The sequence below is a fragment of the Triturus cristatus genome, chromosome 11 (genome assembly GCF_964204655.1).
Source record: "Triturus cristatus chromosome 11, aTriCri1.1, whole genome shotgun sequence".
Classification (NCBI taxonomy): domain Eukaryota; kingdom Metazoa; phylum Chordata; class Amphibia; order Caudata; family Salamandridae; genus Triturus; species Triturus cristatus.
This window is the reverse complement of record NC_140594.1, coordinates 270,725,837-270,745,751: the sequence shown is the minus strand read 5'-3', so window position 1 is coordinate 270,745,751 and position 19,915 is coordinate 270,725,837. Positions and strand designations below refer to the sequence as shown.

The following is a 19,915-nucleotide window of genomic DNA, read 5'->3' as shown; positions in this document are numbered from 1 at the left end:
GCAGGTACAGGGGGCTCTACCGAGTGAGGCGCTGTCTCCCTCATGTGGAGGTAAAGGGCCTTTACCAAAACCGCCTAATGAGAAACATTTTGTAACACTGTCCAAGAAGAAATAAGTATAACCCACTTCATGTTGGTGCCCACCTGTATTAAAATGTAAATATTCAAGCGGCCGAATTACCAAATTTGAACTCTAGTTACCTAGTGACTCACTGAACAATAACTAATCTCAAAGGTAAATCAGACGTTTACGGTCAAGGCTTCAACTTAATACAACTGTTCGCAATGCAGAGATTTGAATCTGCTCTTCCAATCCACGAGGACATAGAACAAGCATTGGCAAAGCTAAAATGTCTCGCCTATGTGAGATTCTATGGCTTTGTTGGAGTGGCATTGTGTGGGGTGGACTGGCCCTGTATGGCATTGTGAGGCTTGAAGTGGAGTGGCATTCTGAGGTAAGATGGAGTGGAGTGACACTGGTATGGAGTGGAGTAGGGTGACGTATGGTGTGGAGTGAAGTTGCATTGTATGGAGTGGAGTGAAGTTGCATTGTATGGAGTGGAGTGGAGTAGCATTGAGTGAGTGAAGTGACACTGTGTGGAGTAGAGAGTTGTTGTGTGGGGCTGAATGACACTGTGTGGCATGGAGTGGGGTGGTGTAGAGTGGCACTGAGTGAAGTGGTACTGAGTGGAGTGGCGTTATGTCGCGTGAAGTAAAGTGGCACTGAGTGGAGTGAAATGGCATGTTGTGGCATGGATTGTAGTGAAGTGGCACTGTCAGGCGTGGAGTAGAGTGACATGCTGCGGCCTGGAGTGGTATTGTATGACGTGGAGTGGCAATGTGTGGAGTGGCACTTTGTGGCATAGAGTTGTACTGTGTGGCATGGAATGATTTTAGGTGGTGTGAAGTAGCATTTTGTGGTGTGGAGTGGCCTTGTGTGATATGGAACGATGCTCAGAATTGCCACTGCATTGCCCTATAGTGCTTCAAAGCCTCATGCGATGTAATATGTTACCAAATATCTCACCCTACGATCTATGTAAATATCTGATGCCTTTGATCTGATGCAGGAGATTGTTAAAATGTACAAAGCTTCTGAGAGAACATGTTAGTTTATAAATTAATACGTCTTAGACCGGGAGGAACTAGACTGCGTGGGAGCAATATATACCGTACGGGTTGGGGATAAAGGAGATTAAGGCTTTTCCCAACAGGAGTAGCAGACGTGCTCTGTACTCAATCATGACAGAGAATGATAGTGAGTAACAATCACCTTGTTGTGAGAAGAGGTGAGCAGAAGGTTCTGTTTAAATCAAGATATTCCAGAGTTGAAAATCGGGGAGCTCTATGACGACTTTCTTAGATGTTGGGGTGGGAGGGAAGAAGCAACACTGGAAAGGGCTGGATAAGAGTGAGTGGGAAGTAGCAACACAGAGAAGTGGTGGGTGTGAAGGGCAAGAAGCAACAAAAAAAGGGGTGGGTGGGGGAAAAAACAAATACAGAAGGGGTGGATGGGGGAGAAGCACCACAAAGAAGGAAGAAGAGGGGGACGAAGAAGCAACACGGGAGAAGGGGCGGGTGGGAGGGCGATGAAGCAACACGGAGAAGGGGCGGGTGGGAGGGCGAAGAAGCAACACGGAGAAGGGGCGGGTGGGAGGGCGAAGAAGCAACACGGAGAAGGGGCGGGTGGGAGGGCGAAGAAGCAACACGGAGAAGGGGCGGGTGGGATGGCGAAGAAGCAACACGGAGGAGGGGCGGGTGGGAGGGCGAAGAAGCAACACGGAGGAGGGGCGGGTGGGAGGGCATAGAAGCAACACGGAGGAGGGGCGGGTGGGAGGGCGAAGAAGCAACACGGAGGAGGGGCGGCGGGAGGGTGTAAACAACGCGGAGAAGGGGGGGTAGGAGATTGAAAAAGCAACGCGGAGAAGGGGCGGGTGGGAAGGTGAGAAAGCACTGCGGAGAAGTGGCAGGTGGGCAGGTGAAAACACAACACGGAGAAGGGGCGGGTGGGCGGTATGAAACCGCAACGTGGAGAAGGGGCGGGTGAGGGGGGCAAAAATGCAACGCGGAGAAGGGGCGGGTGGGAGGGTGAAAACGCAACGCGGAGAAGGGGCGGGTGGGAGGGTGAAAACGCAACGCGGAGAAGGGGCGGGTGGGAGGGTGAAAACCCAACGCGGAGAAGGGGCAGGTGGGAGATAGAAGAAATAGTACCTCAATCATAGAGCGAGCTGTACACAGACACCAAATAATATGAATCAATCTGTACTGGGTCCATGCTCCAAATAAAGAGAAGGAAGTGACACACAATAGGTGATAAAATAGTAGGCAGCAATGAGCAGCAAAGAAGAGTGACAAGTAGTCAAATAGGCCAAATAGGAGGCAGCAAAGAAGAGGGACCATGCGCCTGGGTGATAAGACACATTCTACAAATCTGAGTTGATTGACTGATTCCCAGACAATGATACCACCAAATAATCAACAATGGAGTGCTCCAAGTCCGTTATAGTAAATAGCCTGCAGTGCACATGCAAGCAGACGAAATAACCTGGTTGGCAAAAGTACAAAACTCATGACAGTGGTTGAAGGGGATAGACCATGCTGGATATACACAGAGGAAATGGGAGGGTGTTCACCAATGTGATAAGTAATGGATTGGCTGTAAACCCATTTTAAGATCACAACCGGTCTTTCGCAACCAGACTGTTTGGGCTGTCCAGTAGGCGAGACCTAAAATGACTCAACAAGGGCGTGGGAGACACAATTTCGAATTACAGACTTTGAGAACCATAGGGAACCCAAATTCAGCATATAGATCATATTCAAAATTATATAAATTGAGATAAATAGGGATGGTTTGAAGATCAGTGTGCCGGCATGGGCTGTCTTAATTCCAACCCCAATCAAACCTCTGTGCTATGAATAAAAACACTAGTATATCAAACCTGCTACACCAGGAACTGGTTTGGATTTTTTGCGATTCTTAAAGTCCATAGCTGTGCTATGGAATAAGCTCAATTTCAGGTTTGGCTACAGAGAGATGTAGCTTTAAGGCACAATTTCTTTTGTTACCACTTCTTTAAAATACACTGAAGAGTACTCCCATTTTGGCTATACACCAGAAGAACATTTCTCTCCCACTGCATGCTACGGGGTTATTTGATGTACCATTCTGTCTTCTAAAGAGTGTCTGCATTGCAAAGCATAAAGGCCTATCTCACCACTGAAAAGTACATTTCATCATGCATTCAACTTTTTATGTCATGCATGTATATTATACACACCGCTATGACCACCATCAACTATTATCACTACCACCATTACCAGAATCGTACATGTGCTATTGATAATTGAACAAAAAATGACCAAGTCAGTAGGTGTGATGAATAACGAAAAATGTATGCCAGATCCACAGGCTTTAACAATCCTTGTTAAGAAATTGAACGTTTCTCATATTAATTTCGCCTTTGAAGTTTTTATCTATTTTTATTAGAACCACTAAAAACAGACATTGGCAAAGTCACCCATTTTTACCTTTTATGTATTGGAAAACCTTAGGAAACCTCTCCCCACAACCATATACACACAGAGCTAGTACCACCGGCGCATCAGTGGTGAAGCTTCCTTTGTATACTCAAAAAGGAGGTATATCACTGGAATCAGGTGTGCAAGCGTACCTTATACACACGAGTAGCACACAGGCATCAGCAGTGCATAGTTCCTAGCAGAGAGAACAAGTATAATGCCAACTGCTGCAAAGCAGGCTTACCAAACACATAGAGAACAGGTATCATCTGGGCATCAACTACGCAAGCTTCCTTCGCACAAGGAGTATGGAGCACAAACTTCACTTTCTGACACAGAACAGATACCAAAGGGCAATTTGGTGTATGTAGTGGGTACAAAGTGCACAGCACTCAAATCCTAAATTCGAGGCCGGTCTCTATGTAACTTTAAATACTTTTCCTTACTGTTAACGGATTCCTACGTCAAAACATAGCAATAGAAGCTTGTAACAAAGCAACTACTGAAAGCTATCCAAAATGAAACCATAGGCGTCACTGTATGCTAAAACGTCTCGAAATCATGGACATTTCAACAATTATTACTAGATGAAATCACAATACAAATCAAAAGTTATCACAACATAAAAGTATAGCTGCGCCAACAAAATTTAGTGATAACCCCACAGAAGATAGAGCAAACTATTGAATAATGAGGTCGCTACAGGTATAGAAAGACATTCTGATACATATTTGGTGTTGCAAGTAAGGGATCGACAGAGCCAATGCACGTTGATCAATAAAATGTACATCTGTGACATTTTGTAAGTATGTGGACGAAAGATCATTTTATCATTGCTCTGCGGGCCGAGTCTCAAATTCAAAAGGCAATCATTTGTATTGGGAATGGCTAAACTTTCATGTAGTCACCTCTATGTCCTACTGGTCACAATAGCCGTTAGATTTTCTTTTTGCTTGCAAATACTCTTAATTTGTTTAGAAAATAATCTTAATTTCATTATAGAGTATTCAATCTTTTTTCATCAGATATTTGAAAAAACCCACACATCGTAAAATATTAATTCACTACAATTACTCACACTCTTCATTGCACTACTGCCACTGCGTGAATTATGTTTATTCTGTGGGAGAAATTCCAAAGTAATTCCACAAAATTCGCTTGTGGAAGAAAGAAAGGCAGTGACTTGACAACTGTGTGGATCTGTCAAATTGTGTGGTTCTCCCTCGTGAAACGAGATCCAGTGAGAACCATACGAACCATTCCATTCTTATGCAAGCAGTTTGGGTGGTTCTCCCTGAAGCTGATTTCGACAGAAAGAACTACACAAAGTGCACACACTGTGAAAATTGTCTGCTTCAAGAGTTCGACTGCAAAGAAAATTTGGGTGGTTTTTGTACAACAATTTCACTACGTAGGCAAGTTTTAAAAAAAAGAGCATATTTCACAAAGTAGTTTTATCCAACACTACCAAGTATACACGATGCAACTTGATCATAAAACAGAAAAACAATCCCACAATGCATTTATAGCATACAAAGTATTTAACAAAACTGGACAATATTCGATCTACACATTAATGCAAACAATCTGCGTTTTGGCTTTTCTCCACTTCATGAACGTTCTTCAGAAAAACGGAACCACTCAAAAGATAAATCAGTGAATGACAAGTCCATATCACTTTCTGGAAAGCTGGTTAAACTGTTGGAGCAGATTTCTCAGTGCATCAATGTTGTGCCTGAACGTGATTGCAGGATTTTTACCTATAGACTTAAAAACAAAATCGGTATGGGTTGTAAGTGACAACTTGTTTAAAATAACTCAAGCACTGGGCACAGTGCTACGGAAAATATGGGAAGATAATCGTTTTATAAATTAAGAGAACACAAGGCATGTCTACATCATGTTTAGGTATGGCCTTTTTATTTACAAACTGTCTCCAAGAAGGAACTAAAAGTAGGTTTTTCCCAAAAAAGAATAATAGCAGAGCTGGAGAAATTGTCATCAGAGGATAGGACTTCAAATCATTTATCTTGTTCATAAAACTGAATATTTAAATCCAGCACACAATTATCAAGACTTAAATGGGTCTGTCGTCCTGAAGAAGGCGCCCAATAGCTGTGAAGTGCTGAAACACTGCAGATAGAGGTGTGCAAGTTTTAGGAACACCTTGCAGCATATCTACTAAGGGGATCAGCGGCATGATGAGTGAATGTGAATGACTGTCGCAGCCAAGTGGGTAGTTTCAAATGGCAGAGAGAGAAAAAAAAAATTTGACCAAATGAAAATCATCTTTTTTTTTTTTTATTTAAAAAAAATCCTTATGGGATATGATCGACAATGGAGCATGGACGGGACTGCATCAAGCTGTATTCATTTTGAATAAAATGTATTTAGAAATATACATGATTGAATACTGGAATACCAATAACACGATCCCTCATGGAATAACTTGTAAAAATATAAAAATTACACATTTTAATCACGGAAAGATAGTGTTCACGTGAGTGAATGAATAAGCGATTTGTACAGCATGCGGCTACTCCGAAGAGTGTCTCGGCACTAGTGGGCCAAGCCCTGATAAGTAATAGCAGAGACATAAATAACCTCATCAGCCAAAAAACCTAAAGCAAACTGAAATACCAGCAGGTTTCAGAGGTTTTATAACATGAAATTACAGAAGACACGACAACCTACTGCAAATGAATCACCATATTTTGCAAGTTTGTAAAAGGCAGCTGACCTCTTCCAAACAATCTTAATACAAGTCATTTTCGAGCAACCAAGGGCATACTAGCTGTGACACAAAAATACTATGCCTGACTTACCAAGGTGCGGAGGGTACCCTCATCCATACTGGAGTACAGTTCCTCAGACATGCTGCCCCGTCAGGCTTCAAAACAACAGTTGGGAAACCTTTTGTGTCCTATGCGAGGAGAGAGGGAATGAATAGTTTAAGAAAATGTCCATTGTAATGCATTTTAAAATCAACTGCCACCACCAAGGGGTACTAAACTAGCATAGTATAGGTGGGTGAACAGTTTCTTCCTTTCTCTAAATCCATGTATTTTCATTAATCTCGTTTTTGGTTTTTGTTTAAATTTCTTTATTAGTATTATAAAATGTCCATGTATTACAGCAGTTATAGACAACGGAAATAATGACTAGGCCTCTACCACGATTGTTCACTAATCTCATTACTAGTGAAAAAGAATACCATAGAAAGGGGCAACGACGAGTGAGACCGAATACTAAGATAGTAGGCTGAAAGAATTTGGAAATCTTTCTCTTAAAATTTGTATTTAGGAGCTTTGCTAAGCGTCACACAGCAAGAAACGTTAAGAGATGTCATAATCAAGTGAAGTAGACGAAACCTCTCCATTTCATAATGTGTAGCTAAAGCCACGTGTAAGACATTCAAACCATATAGTGAAACCAAACGAGGTGGTGAGAGATAAAGTAACAAGTCAGGGACGAACACAGCGACAAGACAACACAAGGGTTTTTTTTTTTTTTTGCTTTTATGTTAGTGGGATTGTCCCAGATTATCTCAATAAACTAAAATCACCGGATAGGATGCCAATATTATGGAAGTGATGATATGATGAAGAGAGAGATTATCCCCAGGCCCTTCACCTGGATGTTATACTCGCGTGGAGGGGGGGTGGGCTGTGGGCGTAGAGAAATGAGAGGAATGCAATTTTGCAAAAGGCGGAGCTCCAGCTCCTTTGCCTTTCAGCCAAACATTAACAGTACTGCTTTTCCAACATCGAGCTTGAAGCTACTGCGGACACCGATTACTGAACATCCTGCCAGCTTCCTAAGAAAGTAGCAGTACCAGGGACTAGGTCTTTTACAGAACTGCGGCTGCAACATCGTTGTTATTAATCTCTTGTTTGTCATTACGCTGACATTTATACAGCACAAACTGAATTGTTTACTGGACCTGAAAGTGGTGTGATTATCCCATTGAATGGTACTCCCATCGAATGGTACACTGGAAGGAGGACAGGCAACGACGGCCTCGTCAAGATTCGACCTGAGGCCTGCACGTTACACACAGCTCTCTGCAGTTGGCGTTCAGCCACACTGAGTTATCTAACATGTGAATAGACCTACAAGTAACGATTGTGTGAATTTGTTCTGTCTCTTTGTAAAGCAGGCTTTCCTTAGCTGTTCAGTAAGAACTACCTGCCATGGTAGCAACATCTTCCCTATTCAATCTCACAAGAGAAACAGGTATTTTACAGACTTTTCTTGCAAAGTTTTGTATGACACCCAACATTGATTATAGGGACCGCTATAATTATGCAAATTCAAATTATACATCACGGACGTACGAATTATGTGGGACCTGAAAATGTATTATGCAAGTAAAATGCATTTTGTAAAGTATATCTAACTATTCTATTTTAAATATAGCTATTTTGACACTTTTGTGTGTTAAAAATTACCCAAATGCTTTAAAAGTACATCTGTACACACTCGGCAGATTGTAAACAATAGAACTGCCAAATGACAATAAGAATAACAACAAACAGAATGTCAGTTCTTCGTCAACATGTGCAGGCTTGTTCCAATGTAAGATGCAACTCTAGCACAGATCATGCAGGCTATAGTTGACATGGCTTCTGGCTGTTTATAAGCAAATAGTCTGATTAGATTGATCGCAACCAATGGGTTAATTATGTAGTCAGTCTCTCTAATTAATCAAATTGATTTGCACAATTGAGAGTCAAGAATTCCAATGGCTCCCAAAACAATCAACGCAAGCCTCAAGCTTGCAAACTCTCAACCAAACCATCAATACTCTATGCAATACTGCATGCTTTCATGTCTAGTGGGCTGGTTACACTATTCCCTGCCTTCTTGTAAACACTAAACAGGATCTCTTCCACATACTAGCACATGGCAATTTATGCATCTCTTGCAATGTCGCAATCTCGTTAAAATGCCTTCTGCTGCAGTTTGTTTTGGATATATTGCAGACATACACAGTCTTTGAATAATTTTGCATACTTCTCTTGGATTGTCTTATATTTTCAAATCTAGTCTCTACACCCCTTTCCGACTCAGCGGGACAGAAGGCCTCCTTGGGATTCTACCAGGAACTTGTCCGTCACACACCGTTTTAACATTTCTCTCATGCACCTTTGATGGTTCCTTGTCTGCAGCACTCCGACATTGCACAACAGCCCTTGAGGTACCACTCCACAGTCAACCAACAATGCTGGTATGTGGCCCTTCAAGACTTCAATCCAGCTAACCTAAAAGGCTTTAGATGAAAGGCATAGGAGAGCATCCTATCCTGTTGAGTCTCAGAATCCCTTACGTGGCCCTACAAGGCTGTCTCATTTCAACAGAAGCAGTCTTACTTTCCCTCTTTGAAACCACTGTATATACCCCAGAACTGTCATACTGTCCCGTCAGAGGTAGTATCACACTCCTTTTGGCGCTCTGGGGCTGTCCATCCATGCCAGCCCTGTCAGAATTCATCAGGCTGTTGCACACTCCAATAAACCCTATGAATTCCCCGGCATCTAAAGATATCTCACACCTCCAGAGACTGACTCACTGACTTCTACCCCTTTGGGTCTGTGCCATTCGACACCTGAAGCTAACTAATCTCTCACCAGTTTGCACTCTACACTGCTAGGCTGTCTACTACACTAACAAGTCTACCAAGAATTTACCATACTGCTCTTAGTCTCTCCTCCATACGCCCTTTAACGCATCCCTAAAATGCCCCTTTGTCTCACTCCTCTCAATCAGTCCCTCACACTAAACACCTGTCTGCCACCCACTTCTCTCAGTCTGCCTTCTTCACACCCTATACTCTGCCTCCACACTTTCCTCAGATATGACTGTCTCCGATAGCCCCTTAGCTGAAGATGTCTCACACAATCCACAGTCGCCCCTCACTAAACGGTCTCACATTTCACTCCTATCACTTTAATTCACTTCAGTAAACCCTCACACATTCAGTTCCTCTCATTCTTTCTCGCCCCTTTCCGACCCCAGTCTGCCTCCAACATTCCTTAGTCTCCCCTGAGATTATCTCACACCCCAGCATCCACACCAAAGTGAGGTCCCACTCTCTAATAACCCCTTCCAATCATCTCTCATCCTCTACGCCTTTAAATCTGTCTGCCACCCACTATCCTCCTTCTATCAGTATGTCTCATATTCTCTCCTCTGCAGAGGCTGTCTCCAGAGGTCCCATGCCCGAGGCTGCCTCATACACATTTCCCCTCCTTAAACCTGTCTCTTTCATACTTCATTTCTTCCACTTTGCCTACTTGGCTTCCCTCATAATACCTCACACATTCGCCTCCTATTAGTTTGCCTGGCGCTGTTATCGCCCCTTAGTCTGTTTACCGCACTCTTCACCGCCTAGGCTGTCTCTTATAGTCCCATACTTGAGGCTGTCTCACTTACTTCGTTCCTTTCTGTTTGCCTATCTGCCCTCCCTCGATATGCTTCTCAATTTCTCCTCTCCGTAGGCTGTCTCACGCAGTGCCCACCCTTTAGTCTACCACTCTGTGCTCTCTTGATATTACCTCACGAGCCACTATCCACACAAATACCAGATTCTCTGGACCCACAGTTCCACCTCTTCCTTTCACCGAAAAACCAGTCTTTCAAACTCTTCTTCAGAGGCTGTCCCTCAAGCACTCACTCCACTTGTCCGTCTGCTTCGGAGGCAGTTGGTCCTCGCGCTACTGCATTCCTACAACCAGGCTCGCGCAATCTCTCGTATCTGCCTTTGATGCTATATTGCGCTGCCTTGCCCCTTTTCGCGCTTGCTTACCAGTCTCGGGCACCTGGATTTACGCAACAGTCTCCCGCCAGCTGCGCTCGTGCAGTCCCAGTTCCGAACTAAGTGAAGAGATTGCACAGTCTGGACTAAAGTCACAAACTTCGCTTACATCCGGCACCTAGAATTGCCAGCCCACCGCACACCACTGCACCAATAGCAATGCGCTTCCTCGATCTGTTTCCACCCACTTTTTCTCGCTACCTGGCTTGATAGGTTGGATTAAATTTCCCAGGCCCGCCTTTTGACTGAAGGCACTCCCTTCGGCGCAAAGCTTGTCGGAAGGTATAGTCTTTTGGTTGTGCCTGATCGGAGTCTTTCGGTAGTGCCATGCTCCCCATGACACACATAAGTATTACAGGGCGGATGTGGGGAGCTGTCCAGACAGGATACCTGTCTGGTTTCCAATCCGTTCCCGGCGCAGAAACAGCATCAGAGGTGGAAACACCCTTGATAATAAAATAGGCGTATGAACTAGGAAAACATTACCACCCCCACCCCCCACTCACCCATGCTGCAGCCAGGTCAATGGTGCAAAGGAATGACTTCGTGAGTCCAAAAGACGAACAGTTGTTTTCCACACCGATATTACAGTATGGCCAAATTACAGGATTGTGCATCCATTTGAGAGATATAGTGACATTACAATAAGGGGGACAGAAGATTGTTGTTGGTCCAATTTATGGCTTGGGCTGTCCAGATTAAGCGACCTATGCTTTCAAATGAAGGAAGTTATAGATACAATTAAGAGGTACTGTTCATCTGAAAGGTGAAAATTGATGAAGAATCAAATGTGTGCCAACTTGTGGAAAAGATGAGATGGAGACATAGAAAAAACTTGATGGTACTTTAATTTACCCATGCAGCGGATGAAGAGTAAAGCAGGAGGAAGATAAAAGAAAGACAATTTAAGTTTATAAAACTGAGAGTCTTCTGTCTAAGTCGGGTGTGTCTTCACGTATATAACTTCACAAGGCAAGGGGACAGAGAAAAAGAAGCAGGTATCGGGGGAGGAAAGTGACAAAAAGAGTGTAAATAAAGAAAGCATGAGAAGCTGTCATATATGAGAATATCAAAGCCCTTTGGGCCGTACCTTATGCTGATGACAAGGGAAAAATTATGGAAGGGAGAACACACAGAGGTATTCAAAGTACTGAATAGAGAAGTGCAGTCAAAAGAAGATTCCAAGGAGCAGAAATATGAGCTGGCACAATGGTCGAGAATACCAGTGACCATTGAGAACTGAACAGGAGCATTTTTAAATGATGGCATGTATGTCGTGAGAAGTTCCCAGAGAGGGACATTGCTTTGTTCAAGAACATGAACGGGATTAGGGAAGGGCAAATAACATTCGGGTGTCTACCCTTGATACTCTACTGTGAGGGGTTTAGAGCACATCTGTCAGAAGTTGTAGAGGGAAAATGGGGCGAACTAGACAATTATCTGTGGTTGCATACAATAGCACCCAACTGGCCAACCCTACTGTAGGAATATGGCTCTGTATATACTATACCCAGTAGCGGCTGCTACTGGATGGGTTGCTGCGGCAGGTAGGGAGGTGGGGAAAATGAAAAGGATGAAAAAAACACTTACCTGAGTAAGGCCGGCCGTCGCCTCTCCTTCGCCCTCTTCATCTTCTACCTGGAGTCCACAGCAGGAAGCACCCGGGTTCCCAAGCTCCCCAAAGCCAATCACAATAATGCAATGCAGCCTTGTGATTAGTCTGAGTGCCGTGGTTTGACGTTCAGCCAGGTACTTCGGAGCATGGGCATGTTCTCCACCCAGGCTGTAATACAGCCTGGCTGGGTGGAGAATATGCCAAGTGCGCATGAATGTTTGACCGGCCCAAGAGGGCCGACCAAAATGTCATGTGCACTTGAAGAGTGCCACCACTCCTCCTCCTGTAGTGCTCTGGTATCACAGAGCCCAGCCCCACCCACAAGAAACAACTGAACGACGGCAGCGTAAAAATAAAATGATAATAACGTTGCGTTAATATCATTTTATTTTTACTTTTTTCACTGCTCGGGGAGAGCAGTGGGGTGACGCTCCTCTGCTGGAGCGGAGGAGCTGCTCCTGACTATGCCACAGTAAGGTATAGTGCGCACAGAGTCCAATGGATCCCCAGAGGCTTTACAGAGGCTAAAGTAGATAATACGTTATTCTTTTTTGTTGTAGTGTGGTTGAGCAGTTAGGCTTATCAGAGGGTTGTGGTAAGCATTTGTTGTACACACACAGTCAAGAAATGAGGTACACACTCAATGACTAACTCCAAGTCCAAGGTTTGTATAAAAAATATTACTTTGTTACTTTTATTTTAGAACCAAGAAGAACCCAGATGCAGATGAGTACCAGTTTAAAAATAGCAATACTTTCAGGTAAAGTAGGAATGTGTTGCAAATAGCAATAGGAATACTTTACAGTAATGTTGGAAATACTTTGTGGGGTCAATCAACAGTAGCAATACTAAGCAATGTATATAATAGACACTTAGTGCAAATAGCAAGAATACAGTGTAATCCTATGGAAGGAAAACAGATATGCACCTTAACTGGTAATTACACAAACTATGATCCCAGCCTTCTGGGGTTTGTACCAACACAGGGCAAGGTTCAAGTGGGCACCAAGTCTGCACCACCAGCAGCACAGGGACGGCCGTGTGCATAGGTCAAAGATGGTGCCCGGAGCCTAATGTTATTCTATGGAAACTGGGGGTGATCAAAGATGCACGGTTTGCAGGTAACAGGCCCCAGGGGTTTAGGCAAACACTAGGGTGGGCCACAAGGCAGCACCAATCATAGACCACCAGTGGAACAGGGGCAGCCGGGTGCAAAACCAGCATTGGGCACACAATGTAAGCAGGTGGAGGAACTCGGTTTCACAAAGAGGCTTCAGGCTCGGACCAGGAGGCTGGACAAAGATGACCAATGACTGGGCAAGTAAGTTGGGATGTCGGTGGACACCTGGGTACCGTCGGCTGAGCTCCCCAAGGTCGGGGGCTTAGGATGCAAGGTTGCCTTTAGACGTCGGAAAATCTTCAGCGGAGCCAGGCGCGGTCAGGGGGACCATTTGTATTGATGCTGCAGGTGTCTTCTTTGAGTGCAGGAGAGATCAGCCACTGATGGTTTAGAGGTCAGGATCACTAAGGAGACTTCACTGGACCAGTAGGCTACTCAGACTCGGGCCGTGGGATGCAGATTGGATAGGACTCACTGATCCAGAAGGCAAGGGAGTCCTTGATCTTGGTTTCTTTCTGGACAGGGCAGCTGTCCTCAGGAGTTCTTGGTCTTTAGGGAAGGCAGGCAGTCCTCCCATGGTTGTGGAGGTCACTAGGCTTGCAGGATGAGTCACTTATTCGAGCAGGTTTCTTCAAGGACTACAGACAGGCCGGTAGGGCTCGGGTCAAGTCAGTTGTCATCAGGATTCTTCACTGTTACACTGCTCTTCGGTCCTTTTTCTGTAGCTCACCAGGAATCTGAGAATCAAAGTTCAGGGGTGCCAAAAACAAAGACTTGGAAGCCCGTTCTCAGAGAAACAATCTTCCCATCATGGGGATACCAGAAACCACATCTATCCCCAAAATGGAAACATATGTTGACACTCTGCTGCATAAGCTTTCCAACCCTGACCTCGCAACAGTTTTCATTGTTGAACGTGCTCACCGTTCATGAGGCCCAAGACCTCCCTTAGGTGCCACGCCTAGGCCAATTCTGGCCTGCCTGCTCAATTATCAGGATCGCGACACAATCCTTCGGCTGGCCAGGGAAAGAGGAAGTATAAACCATCAGGGAAACAACATTTAATTCTGCCCGTATTTCACACCTATTGTACATGCAGCCCATCGCGACTTTATGCCAGTCAAGTGTATTTTACAACAGTAGGGGGTTCCATATGCCCTACTATATCCGGGCAAGCTCAAGATCACATATGATGGCCACATTCACTACTTCACTGATGTTAAATCATCTCTTAAATATGCAAAACACATTGGCAGCAAAAAGCGCTCCCCTGGACCCTCGTGGCATGCCCCCTCGGCGCTGGACTCAGTGACATTGAATGACATCCCAGCATTTAGATACTGCATAACAGGAGCCAATTTAATGGACGCAATGTGGCAGAGGTACAGGTATCGGGTAACACAAATGAGATGTGAATCACCTGCACGATCAGCATTGTGCTAACACTGGACCTGCCTGCTGGAACTATGCTCTACTTTGCTCCCTAGCTTCTTCCCTGACAACTCGGCCAACCCGCCACTAAGCAGGGAAGTTAGCCGGTGACTTCATGCCCCCAGGGAGAGCTCCCTTTTTCTTACTTCTATTCTGGGGCACTGTTATGGTTAAGAGAGGGGGGGGAGGGTCATATTAAACAATCTAATTGGGGGGCTGGTGAGGGGGGAGGTTGGGTTCAGGGTAGATAGTTTAGTTTTGGTTAGGGGGAGGGGTGGGAACAACGCAATTCAACATTCACTCGGATGTAACAATGCTGGAATGCTCCAAAATACAGGCCACTCTGTTCACAACCTAATTCTATTAGCGCAGCGACACTAGGGGATAACAGGCAACTACTCTGGCCAGGCTCGGCCATACACATGCATATTACATATTACATATCACAGTTTTGAATGACATCCTATAATTTCCTAACCTGAAACATCCGGGGTGTAAACACTCATATAAAAACACGCCTCATTCAGACATATCTAACTCGACATAATATCGATATATGCTTTCTCCAAGAGACGCATCTTAACTCAAAGCTATCTACTAAGTTATGTCACAAACGCTGGGGGGATATTTATCAATCAACTTACTCTGACTACGCCAGAGGAGTGGCTATACTAATACACAGAGGACTCGGCTGGACTATACACCACTCGCTGGTAGACCCGATGGCAGATATGTGATGTTGAGGGGAACACTAGGGACTAACCAGATTACTATGGCAGCGATCTATGGTCCCAATACAGGTGAACCAGAGCTTTTTAGTAACATTTGGGCCAAAATCATGTCATTAAATTGCAACACCATAATATGGGGCGGCTACTTCAAGGCCATATTGGACGAGTCTAGATATGATAGGCTCTTCACGCAGTCTTCTCCCTAAAGCATGGGCGACATTAAACTCAATAATGGGCGGAAATGCACTGATAGATGTGTGGAGACAATGGCACACAAAAGATAGAGAGGGAACCTGCACCTCTACACAACATAATGCCCGGTCCAGACTAGAGTTTTGGCTAGTATCTAAGGATGTAGAGACATAGACAACAGACACTAGACACTTACCAAGGACACTGTCCGACACTGTCTGACCATGCCCCCAACTTTCTCTGACTGATGATCCCGTCGACACCACAAAGAGGATTCAGCTGGCGACTTCCACCTCATGCCCTATTAGATGCTGCCTTTAGGGAGGAAATACATTAAGACATAGTAAACTACTTCATCTTTAATAAAGGTTCAGTATCCTCTCACTTCATGCTATGGGAAGCCTTTAAAGTGGTAATCCAGGGGTCATATATAGCTAGATAAGCCGGAGTACTGCTAGCCATTAGACAAACTCTCGGAAACTTGGAATCTCTTATCAGGGACACAGAAATACAATATTACAACACCAACGAACAGGTACACCTTGCGACACTCGGAGAAAATATCAGAGTTTGAGAGTGAAGCTTGGCGGAATTCACACTTTTTAGGGAAATAAGCCACAGCCAGAAGGTACAGGGAGGGAGATCGGCCAGGCAAAACCCTAGCCACTATCCTCTGACCATCTCGAAAAGCATCATATATTACAGAAATACTGGACAAGGACTCCAATCCCATTAGAGATCCACAGAAGATTCTAGAATGCTACACTAATTTCTATTCTACTCTATACTCCTCTACCATCCCAGACATACCTTTAGAACTGACCACATTTCTAGATTCACTCGAATTACTCTGGCTGAGTAGTGCACTCCGAGCTCACCTTGATGAACACTTCACAGCTGACGACATAATTCAGGTTATAAATACATTCCCTAGCGATAAGGTTGGACTAATAGCCTACTTCTATAAAGGCTAAGTGCCTCACCTCCACAAGGTATATCACAAATCAATGCAGCTGGGAAATCTCCCCCATACCATGCGTGAGGCAGTAATACCGACACTGCTAAAATCCGGGAAGGCCCCCAATCCCCAGGACTCATATGCCCATTGTTGCTCATAAACATAGATGACAAGATTTATGCTAAATCACTCGCAAACAGACTACAGCCCCTCATGCCTCTCATAGCTAGACCCGACCAATCCGGCTTGATACCCAGACAATTGACTGCACATAACCTGCACACACTGTTTGCGGTATTACATCACCTACACCCCCACGGCCAGACTGTGGGTTAATGATATGATTTCGACCCCATTCTTCATCATGCGGGACACGCAACAATGTTGCCCCGTATCACTCCTCTTCTTCGCCATAGGGATGGAACCACTGGTGGCACAACTTCAACAGCATCATGCTGCCAGAGGACTTGGATTCACATCCAGAGGGTTAATTTTTTCCCTATACGCTGATGACATCACACTATGCATGCATGACCCCAAAGTAAATTTAAATCCAATTCTACGAGAAATAACTACATTTGGGGGTCTTTCAGGGATACAAATCAGTTGGTCCAAATCCACATTATTCCCCCTTTCTGACCATACACACCCCTTCACATTGGAATATCCATTAACATGGGCCCAAAGTAAATTTAAATCCAATTCAACGAGAAATAACTACATTTGGGGGTCTTTCAGGGATACAGATCAATTGGTCCAAATCCACATTATTCCCCCTTTCTGACCATACACACCCCTTCACATTGGAATATCCATTAACATGGGCCTAAGGCCCAGTCAAATATCCGGGGATTTGGCTAAAACACGATGTACAAGAACTCTGGAATATGAACTACGGCCACACTGTGACCTAGTTAGAAGAAAAAGTAAACACCTGGTCCAAACTACCACTATCTCTATCAGACCGAATAGGTGTAACTAAAATGATTAATCTTCCTAAATGAATATATTTATTCCTCAATCTCCCCCTGCCACTCAATCAGGCAATGTTCCAAAAACTAGGATCTCTAATGATATTGCTAGTTTGGGCCGGCAAAGCAGGCTGTGTCTCCTGGGAGCTCCTTACACTTCCTCTCCAGCAGGGCGGAATGAGCATGCAGGACATTCCACTAAATGCTTACTGCGCTCCGGCTCAGTTCCTCCATCACTGGATACATCTGACCCCATTACAACCCCATGCTGCTGTAGAGGAGGATAGAGCTGATCCCATTCCCTTGCAGGTGGCAGCATATGAAGCCTTTAAGCGCCCCAGAAATGAAGTTTACACAGTGGAGACACTGAGGGTTGTAAAGACCTTTGTGTAATGAAGTGAAATCCATTTTGACCTGATTTGAACATTGGTTTAATGGCCTGTAAAGTAATACATTTGGTGTGGTATTGTAAGATCTGTACACACTGCAAGTCCAGAAAGGCAACCCCTAAGAGGGCTGTGTCAATGGTGCATCTGCAAAGCAGGAAACCTGTTGACATTGTCAGCAGGAAATTCCTCTTTCTGGACCGGTGTTTGTATGGAAACTGTGAGTAAATTGGTGACCAGTGACCACTTCACCGGATATACCCAGGCATTCCAGTACAAGGATCATAAGGCATCAACTGTGGGCAAGGTCCTCCTTAAGAAGATATTTGCCCAATATGATAGCAAGCCTACTGAAGCTGACTGGAATAAACAAGGCTTGATGGGACAAACGTGTGAAGAAACAAAGCCTTCTGACAGAAGGCAGTGCTCTGATCTGGAATTTTGTATAGAAGGAGAGGAACATAATAGGGGATCACTGGGATTCCAACCTTACAATGTAGTTCAGAAAGTTGCAGGACATTCCTCCCGGGGAAGGTGGACACGAGATTGTGAAGGATTTACATAAAAAAACACCCTTGCCCTGAGAGGCAGCACTTTCAGTTTTGAAGTACCTAGATTAAGTGACTGGTAGTCAGGCCAGTTTCTAGAAGCCAGTGGAAGGATCAGCAGCAGGGCAGCCAGCCATCAACTGAACACCAGCCACACACCTGAAACCACAGATTCAGAGTCAGAGTGCATTTGGAAAAGATGTACCAGAGCCACTGGCAGTTCTGTCTCTGCCACCAGAAGCAGCGCAGCCAAGGGAAGACACTGGTCTAGGTATTGGGTGATGTTTTAGTTCAGCTATGCTTAGCAATGAAATGCCTTACCTTTGGCAGCAGTAGGCTGTCCTTTGTGCTTGTTTAGTTGGTTGGTTCCACAGGCATATAACATGGCAAATGCTCTCTCTTTCAGGTGTCTGTTGATGTCTTTTCCAAAATAACCCATCTCTAGGTAACAACATTATCTTCGGTAGTGTGGCATACTGCCTTCACCCATCCATCACTGGGGTGCGGCGGCGGAGAGACCTGCATGCATTTTCCCTGCAGGCACTTCTCTTTAATACGTTCTCCATAATTTAGGAATCACTTTGCAGGATGACGGTATGTTTGCTTCTGAACGCCTCGAAACCTGCACACCTCCACTACAAACAATATTTCTGTTGGCATGTTCTGTTTGCAATACACTGACACAAGGAACAAGAGGCGTGAAGTGAAAATGCAATCTAAATATGCTGTAAACAAGGGAGGTATTGAAATATATTGTTCGCTTCATTAATCTCATATAGCCATCATAAACCAGGAAATAATTGTAAATTGTCATGCTTTAAAAAAATGTAATATGTTTTTAAAAGTTAGTGTAGATATACGTTGAATCTAACAACTGAAAAAAGGGAATTATCAATCCAAATCAAGGATGTTGTAGGTCATGTTACGTAGTTTTGGGTGTATTATTTTAAGGCACGATCTGTGACATTGTTTCAGGTTAATTGGTGTGGAGTAGAAATGTAGAACTTTGATGGCAGCATTTTAGCATCTTTGACAGTGGTACTTGCTTGTTTTGCACTGGAACTTTAATAGATGACAGTAGCGTTGGCTGGAAATCTAGCAGGCTTTGTTTAATCCCTTAAAGAAGGATACATGACAACGACAGAAAACAGTAGGAACAGAAAGCAGAGAAACCCGCAGCAAGAAGACTGCCTCATGGCCACCCTGATCAAACCAAAACCAGCTCGCAGTCCTGGGCGAACCTTGACTGCATGACAGCAGGATATGACACAACAAACCAACCAGTGCACAACAAGAGAACCTTGACACAAAACACCACAGCAACACAACTACAGAACAACACAGCAGAAAAACAACAATACATTACAACATTTACCACGTTCATATCAATACATTTATTTTTCTCTGTCTCACTTTATTTTTCTCTGTCTCCAGCCTCACCCCCAACCCTTCATTCGCCTGCCACGGTGCACCTACTACGTTACTTGAACCAACTCATACTCCTCCCTCCGCCTTCTTTCCCTCTGCCCAAACCCAAGCCACCACCACAGTTGCTCCATCACACTCCTTCGTGTCCCCCCCTCCTTCCCAAGCCCATCACCCCCCACAGCACCGACCCCCTTTAC

General features: G+C 44.4%; 1 protein-coding gene across 2 annotated transcripts in view; it reads right to left on the bottom strand.

The window, feature by feature from the left end:
* The window catches only part of SMTN (smoothelin), a 981,050-nt gene extending 970,596 nt beyond the window's left edge, over positions 1 to 10,454 (bottom strand). For both annotated transcript variants that reach the window (XM_085636208.1, XM_085636207.1), the window contains exons 1-2: positions 10,330 to 10,454; positions 6,347 to 6,444 (exon numbers count right to left, since the gene is read on the bottom strand). In XM_085636208.1, coding sequence (XP_085492334.1) covers positions 6,347 to 6,397 — 51 coding nt within the window. In that variant the 5' untranslated portion in view covers positions 6,398 to 6,444; positions 10,330 to 10,454. The remainder of the gene's footprint in view (positions 1 to 6,346; positions 6,445 to 10,329) is intronic.
* Between the last annotated feature and the right edge of the window lie 9,461 nt (positions 10,455 to 19,915).